The following is a 25414-nucleotide window of genomic DNA, read 5'->3' on the forward strand; positions in this document are numbered from 1 at the left end:
TGATGTATTCGGCCTGCGAACGACGAGATGGATCAACGCAACGCAAAAGAAGGATATAAAGCAGGAAAAGGAAAAGAAGGGACGTCGAAATTAAAAAAAACCAGAAGGCCAGCTGTTCCTGGCTGAATTGTTTGATGCACGGGTGAAACTGGCGATCATTAAGGTGGAGTTGGTTTCGACTGGGCGCGTTTCGCACTAAAGTGTGGCGCCTAATACCGCGTGTGGCGTCATTACCAAGCATTGCGAGATTGAGGATGCGCGCCGTGATGGATTGCTCCTCACACCTCAACTGCAGTGGGAGGACCTCGGAAGGCTCAGTTCCCTTAGCATGCCATATATGACGGGATCACCCTCGATGGCGTCTCTCGCCCTACGACCAGCGAACGCGTCGGAAGAAGCCAAGAGCCCCGCCGGCGTCCACAACAGTACCAACGGCGATGCACCGGCACCTGTAGATGAAGATGTAGCCATGGACGACGACATAGACGAATCGCTGCTCCGCGACCAAGTACGCCAACAACAAGACGAACGCGCCCAACGACTCCAAGCAAAGAACAGGCGCAAGCGCTACCTCGAGGTACACCCCGAATACTTTTCCGACTCGTCGCTTGAACTCGCCGACCCGCTTCTCTACGACCGTCTTATACGTCGCTTTCAAACCGCATCCGAGCGCGAAGCTGAAGGGCGCAAGAAAGGCTTTTCTGGTCAAATGGCCACGGATCTGTGGCGCGCCGAAGCAAAGAAGGAGGCGCTTTCACAGCCAGATCCAAACAGTCTCTTCACATACAACCGAGGACCACAGGGCCAGATAGTAGAGGAGGACAAGGACGATGTGCCAATGACAAAGGAAGAAGGGAGGGCGTGGTGGGTGGACGAAATGACACAGCGCTTCCTGAGAGGCGGGGACGAGGATTTTGAGTATGAGAAACTGGTGGACAAGAACCCCAAATACGATGATCCTGAGCAAGAGAGAGACTTGGAGGATGCATATTTCGACAGCATGGAGAGCGACTTTGACTCGGATGGCGAGGGCAAGGAGAAGGTGCTGACGGGTGAAACGGGCATACAAGACTACTGAGCACAATCGAGTCATGATCAGACAGTGAAAGAGAAGTTCAGACGGGCAGATACTCTTTTAGTCGTTCTGGATATCTGCGACACCCAGCCAACGGGTACGTCGTTACACATGCTAATTGTCTAAAGTACAAGACTAACGACACCCAGGCTAGAGGAAATACTTGAACGTAATCGCCCGATCACCGAGCGCGCCCAGCTCCTCCGGAGTATACCCGTTATGCGCACCTTCGGCTACCTGTCGTTCCCTCTTCGCATTGATGCGCTTGTAGTTGAACACTATGAACAGCAATGCTAGAATACCTGCCACGATAAATCCGAGCTCAAGAGCGTGGCCGAGAAGGTATCGCGGTGCATCCTCTGCACGATAGAAGTTGGAAGCCATGGCGCCTGCCAAATTACCTACGGCGATCTGGATAGCTTGTCCTGTAGCTCTCTTCGTACTTCCAGCCAAGTTATTGCTGAGCCATGTGATATTACCTGGAAATGCCGGATAAAGAGCACAGGCAGCAATGAAGACACCCGCATATACGAGTCCTGGTACGCTGCCGCCTGCGATGCACATGATAAAACCGATGGCCATAATGCAGAGGCATACCAAGATAAACGGATACCGCTTGCCAACTTTGTCGCTGTAATATGCAACAACAACAGCAAGGACGGACGCGGTGATGTAGATGGGTACGGTCAAGAGTTGAGCTGTCGAGGAGCTATATCCGAGTGCGCGAATGATCGAGGGCAGGAAGAGCGATATGCCGTATAGCGGACATACGATTCCTGGCTCTATTAGCTTGACCTATCGAAAGATGAGTTGGAAGACCAGACATACCCCAGTACACCAGAACATTCAACCAAATTTGCCAATCCAGAAAGGCGCTTTTGACAAATTTCCACTGAAAACTATCATCCTGTGCTACTCTAACGCCGTCGTCTACCTCTTCCTTGAAATTCTGGTATTTCAGGCGGTAAACAACAAAAGCGCGTTCTTCTTCCGTGAGGAAGGAGGCGGTTTCCGGGAAATCGAAGAGGGTGAAGTATGCAACAACTGCCACGATGACAGTGAGGATTCCTTCTAGGATGACTAAGAATAAGTGTACAAAGTCAGTACATGTCTCACATACAACCCCTATGGGGACACTTACAGATCCAACGCCAACCAGCAAGATTTCCTACACCGTCCATGTGTGCAATGCCGAATGCCAGAAGACCGGAGAAGGCACCTGCGACGGAGGCGGCAGAGAAGAAGAGGGCTTGGCGGAACTGCGCTTCGTGGCGGGCGTACCACATTGTTATATAGTAGGCTACTCCGGGGAATAGACTGTTCGTATCAACTGTTAGTTGGCTGTCCAATTGCGTGCGGAATATGTTTTGTGTGATGGGAAGATAGTGAGATGGGGCTCGAGAAGGAGAATATACCCAGCTTCAGTTACGCCCAAGAAGATTCGTGCAATAAGTAATCCCTCGTAGCTTTGAACTATCCCCATGAGTGTCATAACGATACCCCATGCTACCATGATGGTTGGTAGCCAAATCGATGGCCGAAGTTTCTTGAGCAGGAGGTTCGATGGCACTTCGAAGAAGGCGTACGTAAAGAAGAACACTGTTAGACACCTACGTTTGTCGTTAGCCTATCGAAAGAAGACTGCGATGGGATCACGAAGAGCATACCAGTTGTATTGCGCACCAGTGATGTTGAGATCTTCAGTCAACCCTTCAATCTTCGCATTACCGATGTTTCCTCGATCCAAAAAGGATAGTAGGTACAATAGGGCTAACATTGGTATGAGGCGCAAGTCCATCTTTCGCAGTATCTTCTTCTCGTCAAGGTGGGCGAAAGATGCCATCGTCACACCAGGACTTGTAGCCAATGCATCGATGCGCTCTTTCTCTTCAGCCTTCGATTTCCCATGGCCGAAAGACGTGATGGAGGCTTTGCGATCCCTGTGAATGGACGTGCTATCTGGAGAATCGCTGGCTTGGGAAAGCCGATGTATGGTAGGCTTCTCGTCCATGATGGTCGTGGTGGTATGTAGGTACCAGTGTTAGCGACAAACGAAGTAGGTTTTGTGAGAAGAAGGGAACCGCAAGCGACAATGCGCAACGATAAAGGTATCCAAGAAGTAAAGACCTTCTAGCTCTAAACACAAAAACCTGGGGATCGTCCTAAACCATGGCACAAAAGCCACGAGCCGCTGATCAACGCCCTCGCGCGAGCGCGGACACTGCATGTTGATTATCCATCGTCTCCACCCCCATGGGGCGCACCATCACCGTCTGCCGTGAATATCCAACAAGCATCGACTTCACGCTGCGGGTACACATCCCGCCCTTACCAGCACACGCTCGGTCATACAATAAATTCCGCCATTGACGCAGGCCCAGCCCCTCCACACCCTCTTAACTTTCCCTACCTACCGTCTAGCCACTTATCATGCACGAGCGAAGCCTTCGACGTGCGTCAAGACTTTTTCCGTCCAGTCTTGAGCGAGAACAAACGATTCGTAGTGGAGGCATGTGGACCTGGGGAGACCTGGGGTAGAAGCGGAGGTGATGAACGGTACTTTTTGCTGGTTGGAGGCGATGTAAGTGGGCGCTGCAGATGGCGGGTTACTGGTTTGGGTAAGAGGCCGGGGCGAGACGGAAAGTGTTCCGCTTCACGGGACCTCTATGTAGTGCACAAACAACTCGGCTGAAGAGGCTGACCTATAATTTTGTCTTGTACATGTCACAACTTTCCGAAAGAGAGACTAGTTGTGATAAAACACAATAAGCAGGATGGGCGCAAATGAATGAGGCACCGATGCTCAAGAGAGCGATCAAGTTGAAGAAAGGATTGAGCTAGCTCATTCCATGGAGCACAGCAGAAAACCCCTTATTGTACCGAGCAGTGGATCATGTAGTCACGAAACACCGATGTGTGAGGAGCTTCTACGGACTTTACGATGGAATAAGTCTAAGTATTTGTCATTGATATATGAATGCTAACATCGCCCACTGCCAGCGCCCTAGTTCGAATGATCGTTGGGAACTACAAAAGGAAATACAGAAGAGCAACGTAGTGGAAACGGTAGCGACAGTGAGAAGAACTAAGTGCTCGAGAGATCGACTAATAAGACAAGGTTGGAAGAGAAAGAAGAAGTACCAGATAATAGAAGTTACAAAAAAGGAGACGATGAAAGATCGGGTCATGTACACAACGCTTTAACGCCATCATTTACAAGAAAAAAACCCAACCTGTTTGAGACAGAAGGAAAAGAAAATGGGGGATCCGGTACGAGAAAGAGGTGAAGGAAACGAGCTGAGGCAGCGGACAGCTATCGCCACAAAGCCTATCTGTACGTACCGCACAGAGGACAAAAGGTGTGCCAGCCCGGGTTTTGTGCGCCGCAATTGGAATTGGGACATGTCCACATATCGTCAGAGTGGTCTGGGACGCCAATGAAACCTCCATATGCTTGAGCATAGCCAGAATCCGCCGTCAAGGATGCGGAATCACAGGGAATGTAGACATCCGTAAAGATAGGATGATACTGAAGCCCAAGTTGCGACTCATGGGACTGGTAGTCGAAATTTGCAGATTCGTGTTTCATACTCGGTGATTTGGGTTCGATACAATGCTCGTTGCTTTCGCAGCGGTGACCGGGAGTCATATCGTGCTCGAAACTGGTAGGCTCTCTGCTGTTGATGGGGGAGTTTGATGGATTCATTTTTGCTTGAAGCAGCTGTGTCGGTGTCGTTCGAGTTTGTAATGATAGTCTGGAACAATGGCTTTGCTACTGAAGCAAGGTGCGTTGAAGCAGTGATTGTATATTGTGTATGACTGATGATTAGGAGAGTTGTTGATAAGTAGTAGCTCTGAGTGTTTTTGAACGTTGTGACTGTAAATTGTGACGAATCTTGAGACTGATTGTTCTTGTTAATGACTGATGACACAACAGTAAACTATGGCGCTGTAAGTAGTATATATGCATCTCTAGAGAACGTGAAGCTTCAAACGACTTGACAACAATCATTTGCCTCTTGCAGCACCCGTGATGCTAACCTAGGTCCACCTTAAGAGGGGCGCGCGCTAGACTAGACGTGCCCTTCGTGCTTCATCCAGTCCCTTCTCTTAGTGCCTAACGATTGGGAGACAGATGTCCAATACCCACATCGTGAAGAAGAGTGCTTCACTGTGTACGTCGTAATGCTGGCATCTAAGCCTGCAAGAGGACGTTGACTGCTACGGAGTCATTGCGATAGTCCAACAAGCATCGTGAAGCCCAGGTGACGATTCTTCATTAGGTGAAAGGTAGGGGATAAAAGAACGGTGAGTCCGATGGATAGTGGCACAGCACGGCGAGATGTAGTGCTGCACACTGGCTACCCCAGTACGTTGAGTCCTCCCCGCAGATCTGATGCAAAGAAGGTTTGCCGGGCGTCCTTGCGATGAGAGATCTATAGGAGAACTGCGTCAATGGAGATAGGCGAGCACAGAATGCATGGCCTGCCCATGGAAAAACCAGGCGCATGGACCCTAGTTCGTTGTCGAGATCTATGGCGGGCGTACAGAGAATGTGCCCTTCGCGATACTACTCGCGTCAATAGCATTGCAGTCCATCTTCTCGCCGACTGACTCGACCTCCGTTGCAACCAGTCATTCAAAAGCCGTGATGCCATAGTAACACCATAGCCACCGTCCTCTTATGATGGCCCATGAAGCGCGCGTAGAGGGCGACACTCTGGCGTCACGTGTCGTAAGGCTGCGCGGTCGGCTCCGCCGGCAAGTTGGATTTGCAGTGCAGCAGGCAATGCTGGCCTCAGTAAGGGCCCAAAAGGGCCTGCGAGTAGGCAGTCGGCGCACCATCTGCCTTCTCGTATACTGTCGATTTAGGACAACGCAAGCGAAGGAAGTTGATGCGTGCATCTCGCAATGTTGTGCATTCTGTGCAGGTGACCAAGAAGGACTCCACTGACACGGAGGGCAATTACCGACGCCATGTATATGATTGTTAGCGGAACTGCGAAGAGTCAAACATGATTTTAGCGCATAGAGACGTAATGTAGTGTTGAAGACCGATAACGCTGCGACGTTAGGGCGTGGTGTTGAAGTGCCCCCATCACAAAGGGTAACCAGCACCCAAGCTCGAGGTTGCCGTATATCCGATCAACCCGCCCCTCAGGGAATTTCCCAGACGGCAAGGACGGCAACAATCCAAGACTCTGTGGTTTGCTTGATGATTTGGCGCTCTGATAAGGATCTCTTCCATGCGGTAGTGCGTGAGCTTAATTATGAGGTTAATGCGACGTCGTGTTGAGGAATCGCAGAGTTGTGTTGGGTTGGCAGGCACGATCCACACAGCAGAGTGGGTATCGAGATTTGGCTTGGCATACGAACCCACCGAGTGGAGAAGGCGACGACATGGACTGCAATACACGCAATTCGCGAGTAAAGACACAGTTGCACATATGTTGTCCGGATGTTCGTGGTTTGTAAGCACCTATATCTTGTTGAAGGACAACGACACGTAAATCACGAGCCAAAGCAGCATTACACCAATTACACGTCAAAAGCCCTGGAAACAGACAGAATGGCAAAAATGTTGGAAAGACCAATATTTGGAGACTTTGGTGAGATCAAATTATGTTGTTGCATTAGGTGAGGTCACCGACAGCACCTTTGGTATTTCATCCATGGCAATAGTATCCAATGAATAAACGAACGGAGACGCTGGTAACGCTTCTAAATCAACCATGCGACGAAGGTTCGGTAGAACCAACTGCCGCCCTTGCCCTCGGTAGCCTTCTTCTCCGCGGCATGAGCAAGGAAAGCCTCCTCTTCACGATCGATTTCGGCCTTGCCAGTGTAAAAGTCGGCTTCGTGAGGCTTGACCATCTTGGATTTCATGATGAATTTGTAACCGAAAATGCAAATCAAATAGACCGGAATGCCCTAAGGTGATAGATTAGCAACGAAGCTGGATAGAACCGGCTGTGAAACTTACAAGGTATCCAGTAATGAAGTTCTTATAATCGAAACTGCCATAGCTGCCCTTGGTGAAGACGCTGAAGTTCTTTGTCAAAGCAATGAGAATGCAGAAGAACAACGCAATGTAGGAGCCAGTAAGACCGAATGGAGCATGGTAGGCCATCTGGTCGTTGGTAATGCCCTGAGCGCGGCGCGCACGAACAAACCAAATGTGTGACACCAGAAGCGAAATCCAGGACATAAGTCCGAAAATGGTCGTGAGATTGACGAAGTAGCCGAAAACAACCTTAGCATCGTCTGCGGCATTCATAAAGGCAGTGCAGCAGAACAGCGCAGAGACGAGCAAAGCAGGTACGGGTACACCACGCTTGTCGGTCCAGAGGAAGATCTTGGGGGCATGGCCTTCGACAGCGAGACCGTAGATTGTGCGGGAGGCGATGTAGAGATCTGAGTTCGAGGCGCTAAAAGTGAAGAGCAAGATGCAAGCATTGACAATGCCGGGAAGATGTGGGATTTTCGCAATCCTGATGGCAACAACGAAGGGCGAAGCGGAGGCACCAGTAGTAGCCTTGTTTGCGAAGGCTAGCTCATCAGAGTTGTAAGGTACGATCATTCCTAGGAAGAAGACCGACAGACAGTAGAAGAACAAGATCCGGTAGAAGGTAAGCTTGATCGCGCGAGGGATAGTCTTGCGTGGGTTCTGGGCCTCACCAACAGTGACACCGATGAGTTCAGTACCAAGGTAGGCAAAGACGGCATTGACCAAAGAGCTCCAGAAACCGTAGAACTTGCCGGCAGATCCGGTGGTGATGTACGGCTTGAAAGCACCGGGGTCGTCGTAGTACTTGAAACCAGTCGCTCCACCAGGTCCAGCACCGACCGCGAGGAGAAATGAGAGCAGGATGACACCGACCTTTTTGCAAGTTAGTTTAAGACTTGAGTATCAAAAATAAAGCACTTACAATCGTAACGACCTTGATTGAACTGAGCCAGAATTCGAGTTCACCAAAGAACTTGATACCGAAGTAATTGATGGCAATGATGGCGACTAAGAAAACTGCGATCCAGACACCCGGATTGACTTCATCTCTGGATTTCCATTCCTGGAGAATCAAAGCGGTAGCGGTAAGCTGATTCGGCGTTGTGATGACATATTTGCACCAATAAGTCCATCCAAGAGCAAAACCGAGAGCAGGGTCGCAGAAACGAGTAGCATAGCCAGCGAAACCAGAAGAGTGAGGGATCCAAGCAGCCATTTCGCCAAGAGCAGTCATGACGACATAGACGATGAGACCGACCGAAGTGTAGGCGATGAGAATTGAACCAGGACTGTTGTCGTTAGTTTGAATCGGAACATACCCAGGTTTGCGCGACTTACCCAGATTGTGCCAAAGCCTTGCCAGTACCAATGATGAGACCAGTTCCAATGGCTCCTCCGATGGCAATCATAGTAATATGACGCGACTTGAGACCACGGTGCAGATGCGAGTGGTCGGCGTGGACAGTAACGCCATTACTGTCAACGGCAGGGACCTCTCCGGTCGCTGCCTGGTACTCGGATTTGACACCGTACTCAGGATCGGAGTTGTGAGGGCTTGCGCCGTCAGAGGAACTCGACTTGCGGTTCCAGATGGCCATTTTGAACGAGATGTGGTGTGTACAGTCTGGTTGACTATCTCTCTATGAGGCGCTGTGGTAATAGCCGCGCACAGGTAAGAGTGGGCGGTGATTGCGGGGGCGCGAGCGCGAACCCAAGAAGGTGAAGCAATTCAGACCCTGGGGTTGGGGAAAAAGGAACTATATCGACGACAAGTCCTTCAAAAACAGGCGAGTGAGGCAGCGAGAAAGCCTTGAGCGCGCCTGAGCAGCAGGGTTGACCGGTTGTTATACGACCGAGGCTGCGGGGAGGGCGAGATAGTGGTCCCAGGGAACGGTGCTGATAACGAGCTACCCGGGAGGCTTGTCACGGCGGGCGAAGTAACCCAAGACGGCCAAGCAGAGAGGTTTGCAGTGAAGGGATGGTGTGGAACGCGTAAAACCAGAATCAACCAATATTGGGAAGAGATCCATTCTAGAGCGTCTTGACCGCAGCGCCAATCGCCCGGTTCAGCGAGCCATGGTGGTGCGTCTGTCTTCTCCGCGTGTATCTCCTTCTTGATGCAGTTGGACTGGTGGGACTGACCCTGCTCTGCATATCTTGGCGGTGACCTTGGCATGACAAGCCAAGTTTGTTGCCTATCCTTAATTCGCTGGTAGTCTGATAAGGACATATTTGACGTCTGTGGGAACCGACAAAAAGCGCGCCATCATCAGCAACGCCCTACGAGTAGCCTCGGGTGTGTTGTTTTGCACTCGTAATAGAGACGGAAGCTCCAGCCTGATGGAGCACAGCGTTGCATGAGGCGATGCTGCGGGTGTAAAGTCACGGCGGAGCTGAATTAATGGTTGCGTGACTGCCAGGTCAGCCGCGGCGGTTTTGCCCCCCGCATCGTCTCGTTAGGCGGCTCGTGCACGGCCCGGCAGCTCTTTGGGGTGGCAGGAGTTGACGCGCTTGACGGTGCCATGTCCTAGACCCCGACACAGCTAGATTCCACGCAGCGCCCACAAGGACCCAGTCTTGATTGCCGCTCTCACGACAGCATTGTTCAATTCACATTACATATCGCGTGCTCGGCAGCTCCACACCAAGACTAAAATATTAGAAACTCGTCCGCACCCGATACACGTCGGACCGATCCACATTCGCAAGAGATAACCCTATCAAAACCGGAGACCTCATCTTCTTCATTGTGAGATGGAATCACTAACAAAATGTCTCTCTAGCGCTTTGTCGGTAAGATTTTCACTTAGTGGATGCAGTCATGGTCTGGTCTGGAAACGTTGGCGCTAAGCACATGCTTCTGGAAGACACCAAGATTACGACCTCTGTCTGCATTGGCGATCTCCAAGGTCACTCGGTGCTCGTTATCTACTTGGCCAACACCCGAAGGATTTACTGGACCGCTCTGGCCGACAATTGCGCCGCCCTCCAGAGTCGATGGTGAAGCTGGGCTGTACCCAAGCACTTGGTATCGTTACCAACATCGAGTTCGTTGTCAAGTGCGCGAGGCAAATGGAAAGATGCTAGGATACCTTGTACAAACCGACGTGTGACCCCAAACAGTATGGCAAACGCCTCGCATTCGCCAATCGACCCAGCATGAAAGAGCAAGTGGGAGGACTACCAACTCGATCGGGTATTACAAATGTCAGCCTTCAACTGCAGTCACCGGGCGCAAGCTTCTAGCGCCTGAGGGTAGATTCAGTCCCGGATCTTCTTCGTGCGACTATTATTGATGACTGAGCAAATTTCCCCTTTCGAGGTCCACACCCAGAACTCAATCCTCATGCCCCAGCCTTCGCCTATTCATCTTCCATCGTCTCCTCAAACACGCCATCAATGACGCGAACATCACTACAGCAAAGACACTCATCACTGTCGCCACGATGTATGTGCCCAAGGATGTCACAGGAGAAGAAGACGCCATACAAGACTGTATCTCTGTCGAGCTAGAGTAAAATGTACTGGACTTCATTGTCAAGGTACGCTGTTCTGAAATGGACTGGGTTGGAAGCGGTGGTATCGGCGCCGTCACCGTGATGATGCAACGAAGCGATCGAGGACTGGCCGCCTCGGCCATACTTCCGTGTCAGTGAGAAAGAAGAACAAGAAATAATTTGTGAGACGGGACAGAAGGAAGTGGCAGGAAAAAGAGGGCATGATGCGTGAAGTCTAAGTATTGGCGGAAGACGTCAACGAACGTCTTACATGCAATTCGTTGAGGATCCCTGACTGCTATACCTGGAAATACTGTTTAAACGCCTGCTTCGTCACGCAGTCTCACGAAGGTTACCAGCTCAGCATGCCCCAAGAGCAGTATCGCCATGAATATCGAACACAAGGCTAGACAGAGCTAAACCGTCGATTGCTTTTCAAAGCCCTCGCAGTCCGGATATGGCTGAACCTACCAGGTTGCGAGATCGAAATCGTTTCTTCATCCTCTTGCACATCCGGAAGGCTTGAAGGACTTGTTGGCATCGGCGTGTTGGTTGACCAGGGATCGTGATCCGTTTGACTCGAACTGAGCTCAGACACTGGACTGGTCAAATCAAGTTCTGACGGAGGCCGTATTGAGTCTAGTTCAGACATCCGATTGCTTGTGTGACTATATATGTTGGGCGGATCATCTCCTTGTAATTCGTAGGTAGGTTCGTGGTTCTGGTGAAGATGGTAGTTCGTTTTCTCATTGGGGCTGTCTGGTTGCGTTGACGGCACCACAGGCGTTTCTTTTGTTCGAGCTGCTTTACGTCTCTTGCGGATGACGAACCATGCTATCAGTGCAATGACTACAAGACCAGCAGCCGTAATCCCGGCAGCGAGTCCCCCTGTCGCAGCCGCACCGAGCCCTTCGCGCCTTTGGCGGCTACTTGTGTGGGAACTGGCTGTCTAGTCGAGGGTCGTGTAATCGTAAGCATCGAGGAAGTTGTGGGAACAAACGCGGATGTGGATGCTTCCATTGGGCTCGTAGACAGTGGAGACATGGACGTGGACGCTGGTTGCGCATCAAAATAAGTCAGGGGTATGTTGTTCGTTGCGATCAGTGTATCAATATCGAGACCATGGTTACTGCACTCAAGCGAGATGGAGGCAGCGAAGGCTATACAAAGTCAGTCAGGGTTCAAATTTACTACCGAGAATTCATGGTGAAACCTATCTTCGCGGGCTCCGCGCCATTCTCTGAGATACACGCAAGTGATGTAACATCGCCATTGACTAGTCGTTCATTCCACAGCACTTCTCTGCACATGCAGTAGAAGCCGCTGGCGATACAGCTCAGCTCATCGTAGAAACCCGGGCTTGCGACTGTGTATGAGAGGCAGTTGCTCTAAATCTTATTTAGTCGGTATTCGATCTTTCAGAATAGCACCACATACCGTGCATCGTTCCCAATCCCAAGTTCCCGACATGACAAAGTTACATTGGTTCCTCAACTAGATTGCAGCCTCTCCATCTTGTATGGTACCTATGCTTGATAGTGGGGTACCTCGAAGTGACCTCATTGGGATGAATGTACTGCACTCTTCCTAGCATGGATTCTGTTTGGCTTTGAATAGTCACAACGTGTCACGTGGCACGGCGATTTCCTATTGTATTACGGCGCGGACCGCACTATCGACCCTGTAGCAATCAAGCGATTCATTTAAGCCTGCGACCTCTTTTGTGACCTGCAGAAAAGCAGGTCAAGATAGGTATTGATGTGTATCATCTGAAGTAAAACAAGGCTAATATGCTGCGCCGCAATATGTATCCTAGTTGTTGGCGGATAGAGAGGAAGGTTGGGCGAGAAAATGTTGCGCAGCAGTATGTCGAGAGCCAAATCTATGCTATGGTAAAGTAATCACCATATTCAACTATCTAAGCTCGACCGTAAGATTCGACACGCGGACGTCATCAATACATGCACAACTAGCCACCCACAAGACTAAAACATCCACAAAAACGAATCAGGTATCCTTCGCGCAAACAAGAACAAGAACAAGAACAATAGCCTAAGAATATGCAAAAAAGAGCGCCGAGTCGCCCGAAGCTTATCGCGTCAGACCCGGGCGTTAGCCATAGCCGGCCTCCCAAGGTTCTGACTCCGTAACTCCACTTGCTCACTGTACATGCAGCGTGGTGTATCGCCGTAGAAATGATAGTGCTGCACAGCAAATCATCCGAATGTCCGTATGTAATCCTTTCCTTACTCTTTCTGCCCTTCATTAAGCACAAGCTCAACGACAACCTGGCTCCTCTCGTGTTGCGGATGCTGCAAACTCAACTTGACCGTCCTATTGTGACTCGAACCTCCGCTGAGTCCGTCGTCAAGACACTTGACGTCGCGTCCAGCAATGACTTGGCGTAGACGACCATTTTGTGCGTTCCTGATCTCGACAAAGTCGGGATCGAACAAGAGGACGTAGGGTCCGTACATCGCGGCGGATTTCGCTTTACCAACAAACTCCATGATGACGGATCGTGAAATGTCACCGTTCTTATTGATGTACACGGCGCACTCTTCGTAGCAAAGAAGGAATTCTTGATCAGAGAGACGGAACATACCCAGAGGATTCTGGTTCTGCAATCGTGAGGCGATGGTGGCAACATGGGATTGCTTCAGATCCGGTACGGACCACGGTTGCTTCTTGTCGAGGGTGAGCACCTCAAAGCCTTTGGCTGTGGAGATAGCGAGCGATGAGTGGAAGAGGTTGATTGTGTAGCACTCGGCTGGAATGTAAAATTCATCGTATTCGCGGAAGAACTCCGTGCGTCCTGACTTCCATATTCTGGACTTCTTCTCGGTTGACTTTTGGTAGACAGGTTCAAGAACCTTGAAGGTCGACGAAATACCGTCGCGCTTTTTGTAGAATACTAAGGTCCTGTCTTTCATTACGCCGGTGGCAAAGAAGCCGATGTCGCGCGCACCCGACAGCTTTTGGGGTGCTCGCCGTGTAGAGTCGTTCGAGGGAGCCACACCACTGACTGGGCATACGGCATCGAGATGGTATGCTATCAGTGCTTTATCGGAGATGAGCAGCATCAAGCTGAACTGTTCCAAGACAGCTATCTGCGTCACGCGTGGTACTTGGATTGCCTGTGATGATTAGCATAATATCATCAAGTTGTCAAGACAACGCCTACCTTAGACCAGCCTCTGGGGTTATCAAACTCCGATACATAAACTCCAATGTCTGTACCGACAGCTATCATGTGCTTGCCATAGGGTTGGCTGAATGCTGTTGCACAATTTACTCGGGCGCGGCAGATGGGTACGGGCCGCCCAACGTTGACGAAAAGCTTCTCCACGTCGTCGACTGCGCGATCGAGCGGCGTTCCCTTGATAGTTATAGCTCGTTGCGATGGCATTGCGCTGTCGTATGCGAAGGCCGCATCAGCCATGACACGCAACTTGAAAGGTTCGGCGTTCTGAGCGAAAAGAGCAGCTGCATGCCGTGTCTTCGCAATGATGAGCTTGTCGCACCACTCAGCACGGTTTGATGCTGATGGTGCATACAGCGTGTAAGTCTCCTTGCCCAAGTGTTTTACCCGGAATGGATACAAGATCTTCTCGTCTCTTGTAGAATCGTTTGAGGCGACGTTGACCATGGTCTTACCGGACCCGCTGGTGTTATTCGACCCAAGTGAGTTGGAGGTGTTAGTGTGTTGCAGACCACCGGGTACCGGGCTGTTGTTGATTCTTGTGGCGACCCCAGAACCGACTCGTCCTGAGACTGTAGTGACGGTAGATATACCCTTCATGGTAGAGCGCACAACGGGGTCATCGTCTTCGCTCTCAAGTACTAGTAAATCCATGGGAATTGGTAATCTTGACACATCATACTTCTCAGACTTGGTGACGCCGTCTGCTTCTCGGAAAGCAACTGTCTTTGCAAGTACCAAATAGTGATCAAATAGCAATGCATGGGTCTCAAGCCAGTTGAACCGACTGCCTCCCATTCTCTGCAGATCACCTCGGAAAATGAGTTCTCGTCCCAGGTGATCCAGGTTGAGCTCTACTCGCTGCATACCTGGGCGCAGGATCAATTTGGCCTGCAGGTCGGTGAGGCTGACTTTCCGGCCCATTTCTGCTACACGGCTGTCGCACTCCAAGGTTACGGCTTTGATCTCGTCTTTGGCTATCTGGAGGTTTCGTTTTTCCTCATTATCCACAGTCGAATATTTGATTACCGTGTCGATGAGAAGACCATAGCGCTGCAGCCTGTCGATGGGGCCCTTCAGATAAGTGTCCCATCCCAATTTCTCAGAAAGTTTGTGCTTCTGGGCATCATCCAAGAAGGTGCGGAACAGTATGTTTCGGTCCGCTTCCTGTCGAACAAGGAAGGATGCATATGGGAAAGCTGCTGCATATTCGATGTAGGCCTGTTTTGCTTTTCGGATCCACTCGCGAAAGATGTCGCTGAACCCTACTATCCATGGTCCCTGCTCTTGTTGGCGGTATTTTATTTGCGGGAGGAGGTGGTCTTCATTCGCTTTTCGTACAGCGTCTACCTTGCTGAAAACATCGTGGATGAACCTGTTGACCCTCTTGGGGGAGATGACCGGTGGCTGAGCAGACTGTAGTCGATCGCGGTACAAGTGTCGTAAGACATCAAGTCGATTCATGTACTTGTCCTCACCTTGGACGATTTCGTGTAGAATATTCTGACGCTCGATTTCTTTCTTGTTTGCCCCTTCGATGTCTTCTTTCTTCAACTTGTAGAACGTGGCCCAGTCTTCTGAACGAGGTGCAGCGGAGGGGGCATGTAGATCGATCTTTTTAAGTGTCCGTTGACAATGGTGTGAGTAGCATCGGCCTGGACTCGCATGCGTGTGCAGCATAGGTGCATAGCAGCCCGCGCCAGTGAGCTGGAATATCACACCAGTCATGCTTGCGGTCGAGAACCTAAGCCATTCTTCCTCGTGCACAAGTGTGCCTGCTTTATACATCTCAGACACTACCCGGCTACTGAGCGTCTCGGCATCCGCAATGTTCATGGTGGGAACTTTATGAGTGAAGAGCGCGATGAGACCTTCTTGTATTGGGCCCTCCTTAAGGTCGTTCTCGCCTTCGGTCATACTCTTGAGCCATGAGATGATCGAGCTAAGTGCCCAAGGCTCAGTGCATTTCTTGAAGTCGATACTAGAGAGCTTGGCGGGATTGAATCGCTTGCCGGCTGGGATGGTAGGTAGATCGATGGCCACGGCTTCAGCGCTGCCAGGGGTAAGGGTGTTGCCGTCGCTGTCCATGGCACCGCCATAGAAGGTGTTCCGGTTGCCAGCAGCTCGAGGTCTGTGACCCTGTTCGGCGTCTGTCTTTGATCGCGGCAAGGGAATGGCATCCCGAGCGTTGCTGTGCTGTAGAAGAGAAGTCGAGCGGGGAACAGGAGCTCCAGTAGGGGATATCATGTGCATAGCGTTTGGATCCACCGGGTAAGAACGCTGTGTATTTGGAGCGTTACGCCAGTATTCGTACGACCCGGATCCAGTCGAGCTGTTGCTTTGGTGATTCAATCTTGAACCCCTGCCGGTGTTCACGGGTGGTGGTGGCAGAGGCCGGTTCGATATGCCTGGATGATAGAACATGTCTGGTGGCTCGCCTGGCATCACCGCTGATGGACCCATGAGTGTAGAGCCAGACAGGGCAGATGCGCTATCCATGAGTGTGACCTCATCGCCTTCGTCGTAGCTCCGCCGGCGTGCGCTAGGCTCTTCCAGACCACCGGTACCGAATGTGTCAACGCGCGCATTGCTCGAGAAGGATGGGAAGGGATGGATCGGGTCGTAGTCGTCGTTGGGAGGGTCGGACCGTCGTTGCGAGCCTGAGGTTGATGCTGTATGGCTTCCTCCCGCTGCCAGCTGGCTTGGATCCCCGCCATAGTTGAAAGACGGCGTGAATCCGCCACCATATGTACCAACATCCATACCCACGTAGTCGCTGTCGCTTGCGCTTTCTTGTCGCATTGGTTCGGCGGGCATCTGAGGAGAATGCAACGATGTGTAGTTGCTGAACAGGCCGGTGCCACCGCTAGCCCTGCGAGCTTCGTCTACTCTCTCTTGTTCCTCAGCCATCTGAAGTGCAGCCAGACCAGCAGCTGCTTCCACATCGCTCTCATCACTAGCGTAAGTTTCACGTCCAGGCTGCACGCCGTTTGTGCCGTTCCTGCCCGAGGACTCGCTATAGTACTGGCCGTTTGTTTGCTGAACCTGGGCGCCGCCAGCGGTCATATTCATAACATCGTTGAACAATTCGTCTTGATAGCCCCCGTTCTGCGGTGAGAAGTATTCGTCGCTGTCGGACTCGTGAGGTGGTGGGGGCAGCGGCCGCGAGGAGACTGTGTTTGTTCGCTGAGGTGAGCCATGCAGAGGGACCTCGGGCGTAGGTGGGAGGGCATTGCCGGACATGGAGGTATATCTGTCACCGCGCTGTGAGCCATAGCCAGTATCGTACGTCGGTGGAGAGGGAAGAGGGGCATGCGAGGCGGTCGAGGAGTAATACCCCGAAGATGCGTTCGAGGGTCGTCGGTTTGGGTAGGCGCCCCAGTCGTCACCGACCGATTGTGCACTGCCTGGAGGAGCTGGCAGTGGTGGTGGCGCTGGCGTTGTGTAAGCTGACACGCGACTCTGGACAGAGGGTGCTCGTCCAAATTGAGAATTCTGGTATATCGAAGGCGAATGATATGAGGTAGTAGGAGAAGTAGGCGAAAAGCCATACTGCACGGAATTGGCAGGTGCGATGTTGCTGTCGGCGTAGGCAGCTGGGTTGTAGGGCTGGTGCGAGGCCGAGACAGAGACGGGAGGCGCGAAGGTGCGGTTGCTCACGCCGCCGTAGTGCTGGGGATTGGGCAGAGCTATAGGCTGCGTATTGTAGTTCTGGGGGTTGTATACCTGCTGCTGCTGCTGCTGCCCCCGCTGGTAGCCATAACTACCCCCATACCCGCCCGTGGTCGGCGACATTGGGCCCTGGGACAGCTGCGGGGAGCTGTTGGCACCTATGAACAGCTCGTCGTTCTGGCGGGCGGCGATGCTGTTGCGCCTGTCGAGCTGCTGGACATGCCCGTAGCCAGCGGGCGCTCCATTGGCGGCGTCACCATTATCTTGGCTTGGCGTGCGGCGGTTGTAGGGGTCCTGATATTGGCCTTGGGCGCCCACATTGGAGTGAGGGATGTTTGGGTTGTAGTAGTTCTGGCCGTTTCCGTAGTAAGACATGACGGCGGGAAAGCACGAAGAGGCCTAGGAAGGCGCGGTGGGTGTCGGTGCGGTGGGTGTCGGTGCGGTAGGAAGCGTCATTCACGAGGCTATCTGACCGAGTTGCGCGGGCACCATGACCGGGGCCGCTGAGCTGAGCGTAGGAGTCCAGCAACCTAGCCAGCGCGAGGGTGAAGGAAGACAGAAGATGGCTCTGCGACTCGTGTTATCGAGTGCGCTCGCATGCGCTGGCTGAGAATGTCTCTGGCGATGTCTGGGAATGAGCGACGGCGGGTAGCCCTTGCCTGTGCGTAGGTGGCAGCTGTCGAGCGAATCGTCAAAGCGTGTTTTGCCTGGCTGTAGCGTTGTGGACGGGCCGCCGAGTGACGCTGCGAGGGGCCCGTAATATCAGAATACAGGAACACAGTGCTCCGCAATGGCGATGGTGAGATTAGACGTGGTGGGAGGACGGCTAGGGCTTGTTTGCGGCGTTGCGGTCACCAACAGTCCAAGTATCAACGGAGCCAAGAGCTACCGAGCGGAATTGTGCCTGACCTCGTATTATCATCTCGCATCATGGCAGCCTTAATCGCCCCCAAATCTTTATTTTCCGCACTTTTGGCGACCCTCTTCTGCTAAGCATCCTTCATCTTTTACAACTGATGACATTGCGACGTGCGCACGCGCTGCCACTTTTCTGCTCTAGGCGGCTGGTGCATCATTTCTCATGAACCCCCTGGACTGGTCACAGGAATGCGCCGCACTACGAGAAGTCACGCGCCAGCAAATGGATTTGTGCATTCAAGGCCGTGTTCATGAGCACCGAGTGCGATGCGAAGCTCGTGTCAGGTACTGCGTACTCAACACTTACCCCGCAGTGCTGCTGGCGATGCTGTCACCATCTCCGCCTCCACGCTGCTATTTCCGAGGTCTGACAATAGCACCTTTATATGGTATGGCGCTCTTGCTATTAAAATCAAAACACTCTTGCACGAGTGGCTGAAAAGCTTACTCCCTCCGATTCATCAAGTCATCGACATTTCGACATGGGCATCCAGTCAGATCCACCAAAATCACTGTACGCAGCCCCTGGCAATGCTGCTGACGAGAACAAAAGAGTCCGCGATCAAGTCCCTCCAGAAATGGACCAAAATGGCTACCGGATCAACGAGCAACCCATGGGCACGAAGAGGAAGGTCAAAGTCATCCTCATGGGCGCAGGTGCATCGTCCCTAAACTTCTTCAAGAAGGCAGAGGAAGAGATGGAGGGCCTGGAAATGGTGTGCTACGAAAAGAACCGCGATATTGGTGGTACGTGGCTCGAGAACCGGTATCCAGGATGTGCTTGCGATATTCCATCCGTCAACTACCAATTCTCATGGAAGATCAAGCTCTGGTCGCATTATTACTCGTATTCTCCTGAAATATGGGAATATCTGAAGTCGATCGAGCGCGACAACGACTTTGTTGCCAAATACATCAAGCTGCGCCACCGCTTAGAGCATGTCGAGTGGGATGGTGCAGCTGGTCTGTGGCGGTGTCGAGTTCGGGATTTAGAAAAAGATGTCGTGTTTGAAGACAGTGCCGAGTTCTTCATCAACGCTGGAGGCGTACTGAACAACTGGAAGTGGCCAGAGATAGCAGGTTTGAAAGACTTCAAAGGCAAGCTCATGCACTCTGCCAATTACGAAGAAGGATACGACCTCTCCAACAAGCGAGTAGCGGTTATTGGCGCTGGGAGCTCAGGGGTGCAGATTGTCGCAGCCATACAGCAAAAGGTTCAGCATCTTTACCATTGGGTACGATCTCCGATATGGATTACCGCAGGCTTCGCACAAACCTGGGCAGGAAAGAACGGAGCAAATTTCCGATGTGTGTCCTTCTGTCCAAACAGTCATTGAAGAGTACTGATGTCTCCCAGACAGCAGGGAACAGCTCAAATACCTCGAAGAGAACCCCAAGAAATATCTCGAATACCGCAAGCAGATTGAAAACGAGCTCAATCAGCGCTTCAAATTCATCATCAAAGGCAGCGAAGAAGCCCGTCTAGCCCGCGAATACGCAGACACGGAGATGCGAAACAAACTCAACAACGACTCCCGCCTCGTCGAGAAAATGATACCTAAGAACTTCAATCCAGGGTGTCGTCGTCCCACACCAGCACCAGGATATCTTGAAGCGCTAGTTGCACCCAACGCAACCATCTTCACCGACCCAATCGGTTCCATAACAGCTGACGGATTTACGGACCACGAAGGTACCCACCACTCCGTCGATGTAATAATCTGCGCGACCGGCTTCGACACCTCCTGGCTCCCGCGCTTTCCTTTTATAGCCCATGGTCATGATCTCCGCGATCTCTGGAGTCCCGAGAAAGGCGTGACATCTTACCTGAGCGTTGGGATTCCCACATTTCCCAACACGTTTTCTTTCTGCGGCCCGTATGGCCCTCTAGGTCACGGTTCCTTTATGCCGTTGATCGAACAATGGACCCGCTACATTTTCTCCGCCATTACAAAATTTCAGGTCGAAAACATCAAGTCCCTCACACCCAAACTCGCGCCTTCAGTCCAATTCCGTCAACACGCTGATCTTTTCCTACAACGCACAGCGTGGACTTCACCCTGCCGGTCGTGGTTCAAGCAAGGGAAGACGGATGGACAAGCAGCGATTTGGCCAGGCTCGCGACTTCACTTCTTGAAGATGATGGAAAGTCCGAGGTACGAGGATTTCGAAATTGAGTATTGGAATGCGAATATGTGGGCTTTTATGGGGAATGGATTTGAAGTGAGGGAGTTTGATGGGAGAGATATTACGGATTATCTGGGAAGTCTGGATGAAGAAGGGAGAGATGTGCAGCCAGACTATGATGAGGGATTGAAGAATATACTAGGCGGGTTTACGTTAGGTGAAGAGTATGTCGTGAAGGGTGGGTAGTCTGGTTGGGTATCTACTCAGGCAGGTATGCATCGTGAGTTCTTTTTCAGACTGTTGCACTGTCTTGACGTCCTTCTCTTCTTTCTCACCTCGAGTTCATTCATGATCGATCATTCTTGGCCTGATGATACTCGTAGTCCCTGATGTGTATCATGCTAGGGTCAAGAAGATTCCTGGTGCTCGCTCTACTCAGATCCTTTTTTTCTTAATGCCGTCCTCTTGTCGACTCCAGTTATAACACAAGGTTTGAGAGGCGCTGACAGACTGCGGCAATTTTCGCACTGTCAATATGTTGAGTCGATACTTGTTGGAATGGGCGCCCCAAGACGATTGGCGTGTTTAGTGACTATACCCCAAACACACTCCGCCTCCGTGCCCTTCGTAACCCCACAATGCATAATCTTGCGTGAAGGCATTCGTCTGAGCACACCACTAGTCTTGGGAGGGGCAAAACACAGACAATGGCCTTATCCAGCTCCGCTTTCGCTTTCAACAAGCGGCTGCCCGGCACTTCGCGCGCACGACTCGATGTATTCGGCATCGACTGTGCCCCAACCATGCTCTATCAGCACCCCAGACGCATTGGCGATATCATGGTATCTGCCAGACGAGCAATAAGCGGCACCGACTAGTCGGTTACCTGCGGCGAAATATTCCTTTACCAGCACGTTTGAATGCATCACTCCCGTCGCTATGACCTTGAATGGTTAGCAGAACGGCTAAAACCGACATCCTTCATGATCCAGGCTTGGTGCCCAGACCTGTTCACGTGAGAAGCCTCCGATGCCTAGCCTCAACTCCCTCCGACAAACCTCCCGCCAGAGCTCCCCTGACCAATTGGAACACACATGCGGAGTGGCGCCGGTATACGACACGTCATGCTTAGACCATAGTATCGCGTGCTGCTGAAGAGTATGCGGAGAAGCACGCTAGAAGGACGCTAGAAGCTCTCTGTTGAGGTGCCAACCCCAGCTTCAACCCCAGTGATGCAAGCACCCTTGTAGCTGACGGTGCCCGCGGAGGGGAAGATAGTGAACCTGGTTCGTATCCCGGCCGACTTGCTAACAGAAGATGGGGATGTGGAGGGTGGTGGTTGCACACAAGATTATTGCGGGATCTCTCGATTGTGAAAGTTACGATGCAGGCATGACGTACGTCGATGGCTGTCGCGTGTAGCGGATCCGAATTGTAAGTGCGAGATCAACGTCCTCTGACGAAGAGATCTGAGACGCCTCCATCTCCAGTGATTGAGTGTTTTGCAAGCCACTGTCGATGCCTCATCGATGAAGATCTTGCCAGCTGGAGAGGCGCCGGAGAATTTGGCATAGTACAGCCGATCTAAGCCAAGATCACGCATGTTGAGCGCCTGCAAAATGCTTCAGTCGAATATCGCGATATCGCAGCGCAGCCATAGGTTGTAGTTTGGGTATAGTATGCAGCTTCGCGCCAAACAGCTCACAGACCTCAAACTTCAGGCCATGCGAGACCACCCTGGCCAGCGGGTAGGAGCCTCAACAAGGCCTCATGTCATTATGCCTAACCGTGCCAAGTAGAGCCCAGAGGCTACTGGCTGCAAGACCAAGAGGTGATGCGCACCAACGCTAGACAGGATCGTAGACTTCCCAAAGGAGGCTTGGTGGCGGCCCAGAGCCCTTCCTGGATCGCTTGTCGTTCACTTGCTGGCCCTACAAGCCTCGCTTGCCATTGCTTGTAAACGCCTTCTAGAGGTTCTGCGCAGAAGGACCCTGACGCCATCGAACCAGGCAGATCGCTGAAAGATCAACAGCGGGGTGCAGATGATGCGCCCTCTAAGAGCGTTGGAGCGAATCGCTAAATCACTGTGTGGATTGTACTCCACAGAGCGCATTCCAGTTTTTTTCAGCGCTACGTCTCTCCATGGGGTTGGCAACGCGGAGATGCTATTGAGCCCCATCTGCGAGGGATTTGTCTCATGAGGCTCAACAACTAAGTGGGCCGCTCGGAGGAGCACGTCCATTCTGTGCTTTAGTGCTGGCTGTTACCAGAGGCGATTGGTCGAAACGGCTCCCCGTCCGATGTTTGCCGGCAGCACTTTCGGTGAGATAGCGCAGGCTACTGAAGCGCCGAAGAACAGCCAGCCATTCAGGATCACTGTCTGTTGAAAATTTGCGGATACTGGGGTGTAGCGTACGGGGCGATGCGTTAGCAGGCCATTCTACCCCAACACCCCGGCTTATACGCCGCTCAACCAACGCCAGCATGGGACTACCGATGAGCTACCAACTACTGTCAAGTCTGGATGGAACCAGCCCATGTCGCGACCTTTACCATGAGGATGGTATCTGGGAGACGTGGAGGGCCGATATATATTGTGCCCTGTGTCCCTCCATTGAAACAGCATCAGCCTCTCGCTCTTCGCCTGCATCACTCACTAGGATTTGCCTCTACAGACACATCATCTGTTGACCCTTAGGCTGTCTACTTCAATCCAATCTTTACCTACCCGCCTCATCATGGGTTTCTTTGGAAACAACGGCTCGCAAGAGCCCACATTGGACCAAGTCCACGAGCAACAGGCTCGTCGCCCTTCAGTCGCTGAAGTTGTCGATGAGCAGGTTCGCCGCAAGTCTGTCGACAACCGCGTCGTTACCGGAGCTTCGGCTCTTACCGTGCGCCAGTCCATCGTTCCCGTCACCTTGGTCACTATCCTCTTCTTCATGTGGGGATTTGCCTACGGTCTTCTCGATGTCCTCAACTCTCGCTTCCAAGTCGCTCTTGACATCACTCGTGGAGAGTCGTCTGGTCTCCAGGCTGCCTACTTCGGTGCCTACTTCATTGGTCCCTTGACTTACTCTGGATGGTTCCTCCGCCGCTTCGGTTACCGATACACCTTCATTCTCGGTCTCTCCATCTACTGTGTCGGTGCACTTATGTTCTGGCCTGCGGCTGTCAAGCGAAGCTTCGGTGGCTTCTGCGGTGCCATGTTCCTTGCTGGCTCTGGTCTGTCTACCCTCGAGACATCTGCCAACCCATACATCGCCGTCTGCGGTCCTCCCAAGTACTCCGAGTTCCGTCTTGAGCTGTCCCAGTCCGTTCAGGCTGTCGGCTCCGTCGTTGCTCCCGTCCTCGCTGCCCAGGTCATCTTCAAGAACGTTGGTACTGATGGAAAGTCTCTTGAGGCCGTCCAATGGGTTTACCTTGGTATTGCCGCCTTCGTCGGTATCCTGGCTGTTATCTTCTACTTCGTAAGAATGTCCCTGTCCAAACTTCATGTGATACATCACTGACTTCTCTAGGCTCCTATCCCTGAGATTACCGACTCCGACATGGCCGACCAGGCTGAGATGACTACCTCTGCTACAGGTTACGTCGACAAGCCCCTCCGCAAGCAGTACACTCTCTTCTGGGGTACCGCTGCTCAGTTCTCCTACGTCGCTGGTCAAGTTGGTGTCGCTGCGTACTTCATCAACTACTTTGCGGAGGCACGCCCCGATCTTTCGGTCACTGAGGGTCACCACGAGGGAGCCAACTTCTACGCCATCGCCCAGGCTCTCTTCGCCGTCGGACGTTTCGCCGCAGCCGGACTCATGTACTTTGGCGGCAAGCCCCGTTACGTCCTTCTCGCTTTCCAAACACTCATCATGGTGTTCATCTCGGCAGCCATTGTGAGTTTATCCCTGTACTGTTGTAACAGGCATAAGTTTTGTATATGGGCTGTTAAGGGGGTGCTTTGAGTTGGGTGTAGATCACGTGCACGCTAGCGGAGCTGCTGAGATAAGCAGCTCTGATCGGCGGGGATCTAGCCGAGGCACCTCCGGAGTATTCCACATACAAAACCTATGCTTGATACCATAGTACAACAAACTCCATATGAGCCATATACTGACTTCTACAGGGAACCGACACTGGAAGCGCCACTCGCCCTAACTGGGGGGGTCTTAGCATGTTGATGATTGTGCTCTTCTTCGAGTCTTGCATCTTCCCTATTATCTTCGCCCTTACTCTCCGCGGTCTCGGTCGCCATACCAAGCGTGGTGCTTCTTTCCTCGTCTCCTCCGTTTGCGGTGGTGCTGTTGGTCCTGTCATCCTTGGCAACGTTGCTGACCGCATCGGTACCCGGAAGGCTATGTGCATCCCGCTCATCTTTTTCGCGATTGCCTGGTCCTACCCCATCTACCTTAACTTGGTCAAGGGCCGTGAACTCGATGCTTACAGTGAGAGCCATGTCGGTACCACTGAGGGTGCTATTGACAACGACTCTGTCCTTGCCGACAAGGACGTTGAGGCGCGCATGTTCGAGACCAAGGTCTAAGCGTCCAAGGAATGATACTATCTGGTGTTTGGTGGGATTACTTTGGATTAGATGATACCTATGAGGATTGAATGACGGTAGCGCGGCGTTTGTGATGGAATGATTCGACTCTACTTGGTCGGGTGGAGTTTTGTATATACCACGACCTTTGAGTGCTCATAGACTGTACATATGTTTATATGAATCACTTGACCTTATGAGTCTTCAGCTACATTTTCACCCCTTCAGGTTTCTCTACCAGCAGTATTGTTGGTTGTGACAAGCAATTATACTATCGAGCCTTCCAGGAACGGGAAGCAGGAAGATCACAAGTAATGCATCTTACGTAATTAGTACATAAAAACTCTATCTTAACTAGCTACATTCGACAAATATCTGT

General features: G+C 51.9%; 10 protein-coding genes across 10 annotated transcripts; 5 read left to right on the forward strand and 5 right to left on the reverse strand.

Annotated features, from left to right (window-relative positions):
* Positions 1-355: 355 nt before the first annotated feature.
* On the forward strand, positions 356-1078 carry GT037_001881 (uncharacterized protein; the record flags this gene model as incomplete). The annotated part of the gene is made up of 1 exon (XM_038926928.1): positions 356-1078. One exon carries the CDS (start codon positions 356-358, stop codon positions 1076-1078), a length of 723 nt encoding a protein of 240 aa, XP_038790220.1.
* A 147-nt stretch (positions 1079-1225) lies between these two features.
* Positions 1226-3086, reverse strand: GT037_001882 (mfs general substrate transporter; the record flags this gene model as incomplete). Its single annotated transcript, XM_038926929.1, has 5 exons — positions 1226-1851; positions 1904-2155; positions 2217-2392; positions 2491-2685; positions 2743-3086. 5 exons carry the CDS (start codon positions 3084-3086, stop codon positions 1226-1228), a joined length of 1593 nt encoding a protein of 530 aa, XP_038790221.1.
* Positions 3087-6796: 3710 nt separating this feature from the next.
* Positions 6797-8680, reverse strand: GT037_001883 (histidine permease; the record flags this gene model as incomplete). The annotated part of the gene is made up of 4 exons (XM_038926930.1): positions 6797-7006; positions 7059-7955; positions 8005-8371; positions 8421-8680. The coding sequence occupies 4 exons, from the start codon at positions 8678-8680 to the stop codon at positions 6797-6799; spliced, it is 1734 nt and encodes a 577-aa protein (XP_038790222.1).
* A 179-nt stretch (positions 8681-8859) lies between these two features.
* Positions 8860-9312, reverse strand: GT037_001884 (uncharacterized protein; the record flags this gene model as incomplete). The annotated part of the gene is made up of 1 exon (XM_038926931.1): positions 8860-9312. The coding sequence occupies one exon, from the start codon at positions 9310-9312 to the stop codon at positions 8860-8862; it is 453 nt and encodes a 150-aa protein (XP_038790223.1).
* A 589-nt stretch (positions 9313-9901) lies between these two features.
* Positions 9902-10600, forward strand: GT037_001885 (uncharacterized protein; the record flags this gene model as incomplete). The annotated part of the gene is made up of 2 exons (XM_038926932.1): positions 9902-10110; positions 10438-10600. Coding segments are annotated over 2 exons (372 nt in total), but the record flags the coding sequence as incomplete, so codon positions are not given.
* A 928-nt stretch (positions 10601-11528) lies between these two features.
* On the reverse strand, positions 11529-12049 carry GT037_001886 (uncharacterized protein; the record flags this gene model as incomplete). The annotated part of the gene is made up of 3 exons (XM_038926933.1): positions 11529-11634; positions 11771-11967; positions 12017-12049. 3 exons carry the CDS (start codon positions 12047-12049, stop codon positions 11529-11531), a joined length of 336 nt encoding a protein of 111 aa, XP_038790225.1.
* Positions 12050-12825: 776 nt separating this feature from the next.
* Positions 12826-17828, reverse strand: GT037_001887 (rho guanyl nucleotide exchange factor; the record flags this gene model as incomplete). The annotated part of the gene is made up of 2 exons (XM_038926934.1): positions 12826-13716; positions 13764-17828. 2 exons carry the CDS (start codon positions 17826-17828, stop codon positions 12826-12828), a joined length of 4956 nt encoding a protein of 1651 aa, XP_038790226.1.
* Positions 17829-18243: 415 nt separating this feature from the next.
* GT037_001888 (uncharacterized protein) lies at positions 18244-18396 on the forward strand (the record flags this gene model as incomplete). Its single annotated transcript, XM_038926935.1, has 1 exon — positions 18244-18396. The coding sequence occupies one exon, from the start codon at positions 18244-18246 to the stop codon at positions 18394-18396; it is 153 nt and encodes a 50-aa protein (XP_038790227.1).
* A 457-nt stretch (positions 18397-18853) lies between these two features.
* Positions 18854-20744, forward strand: GT037_001889 (fad nad-binding domain-containing protein; the record flags this gene model as incomplete). The annotated part of the gene is made up of 2 exons (XM_038926936.1): positions 18854-19679; positions 19729-20744. 2 exons carry the CDS (start codon positions 18854-18856, stop codon positions 20742-20744), a joined length of 1842 nt encoding a protein of 613 aa, XP_038790228.1.
* A 2492-nt stretch (positions 20745-23236) lies between these two features.
* GT037_001890 (glucose galactose transporter) lies at positions 23237-25035 on the forward strand (the record flags this gene model as incomplete). Its single annotated transcript, XM_038926937.1, has 3 exons — positions 23237-23968; positions 24020-24388; positions 24619-25035. 3 exons carry the CDS (start codon positions 23237-23239, stop codon positions 25033-25035), a joined length of 1518 nt encoding a protein of 505 aa, XP_038790229.1.
* Positions 25036-25414: the final 379 nt, after the last annotated feature.

The sequence above is a fragment of the Alternaria burnsii genome (genome assembly GCF_013036055.1).
Source record: "Alternaria burnsii strain CBS107.38 chromosome Unknown 750, whole genome shotgun sequence".
Classification (NCBI taxonomy): Eukaryota; Fungi; Ascomycota; class Dothideomycetes; order Pleosporales; family Pleosporaceae; genus Alternaria; species Alternaria burnsii.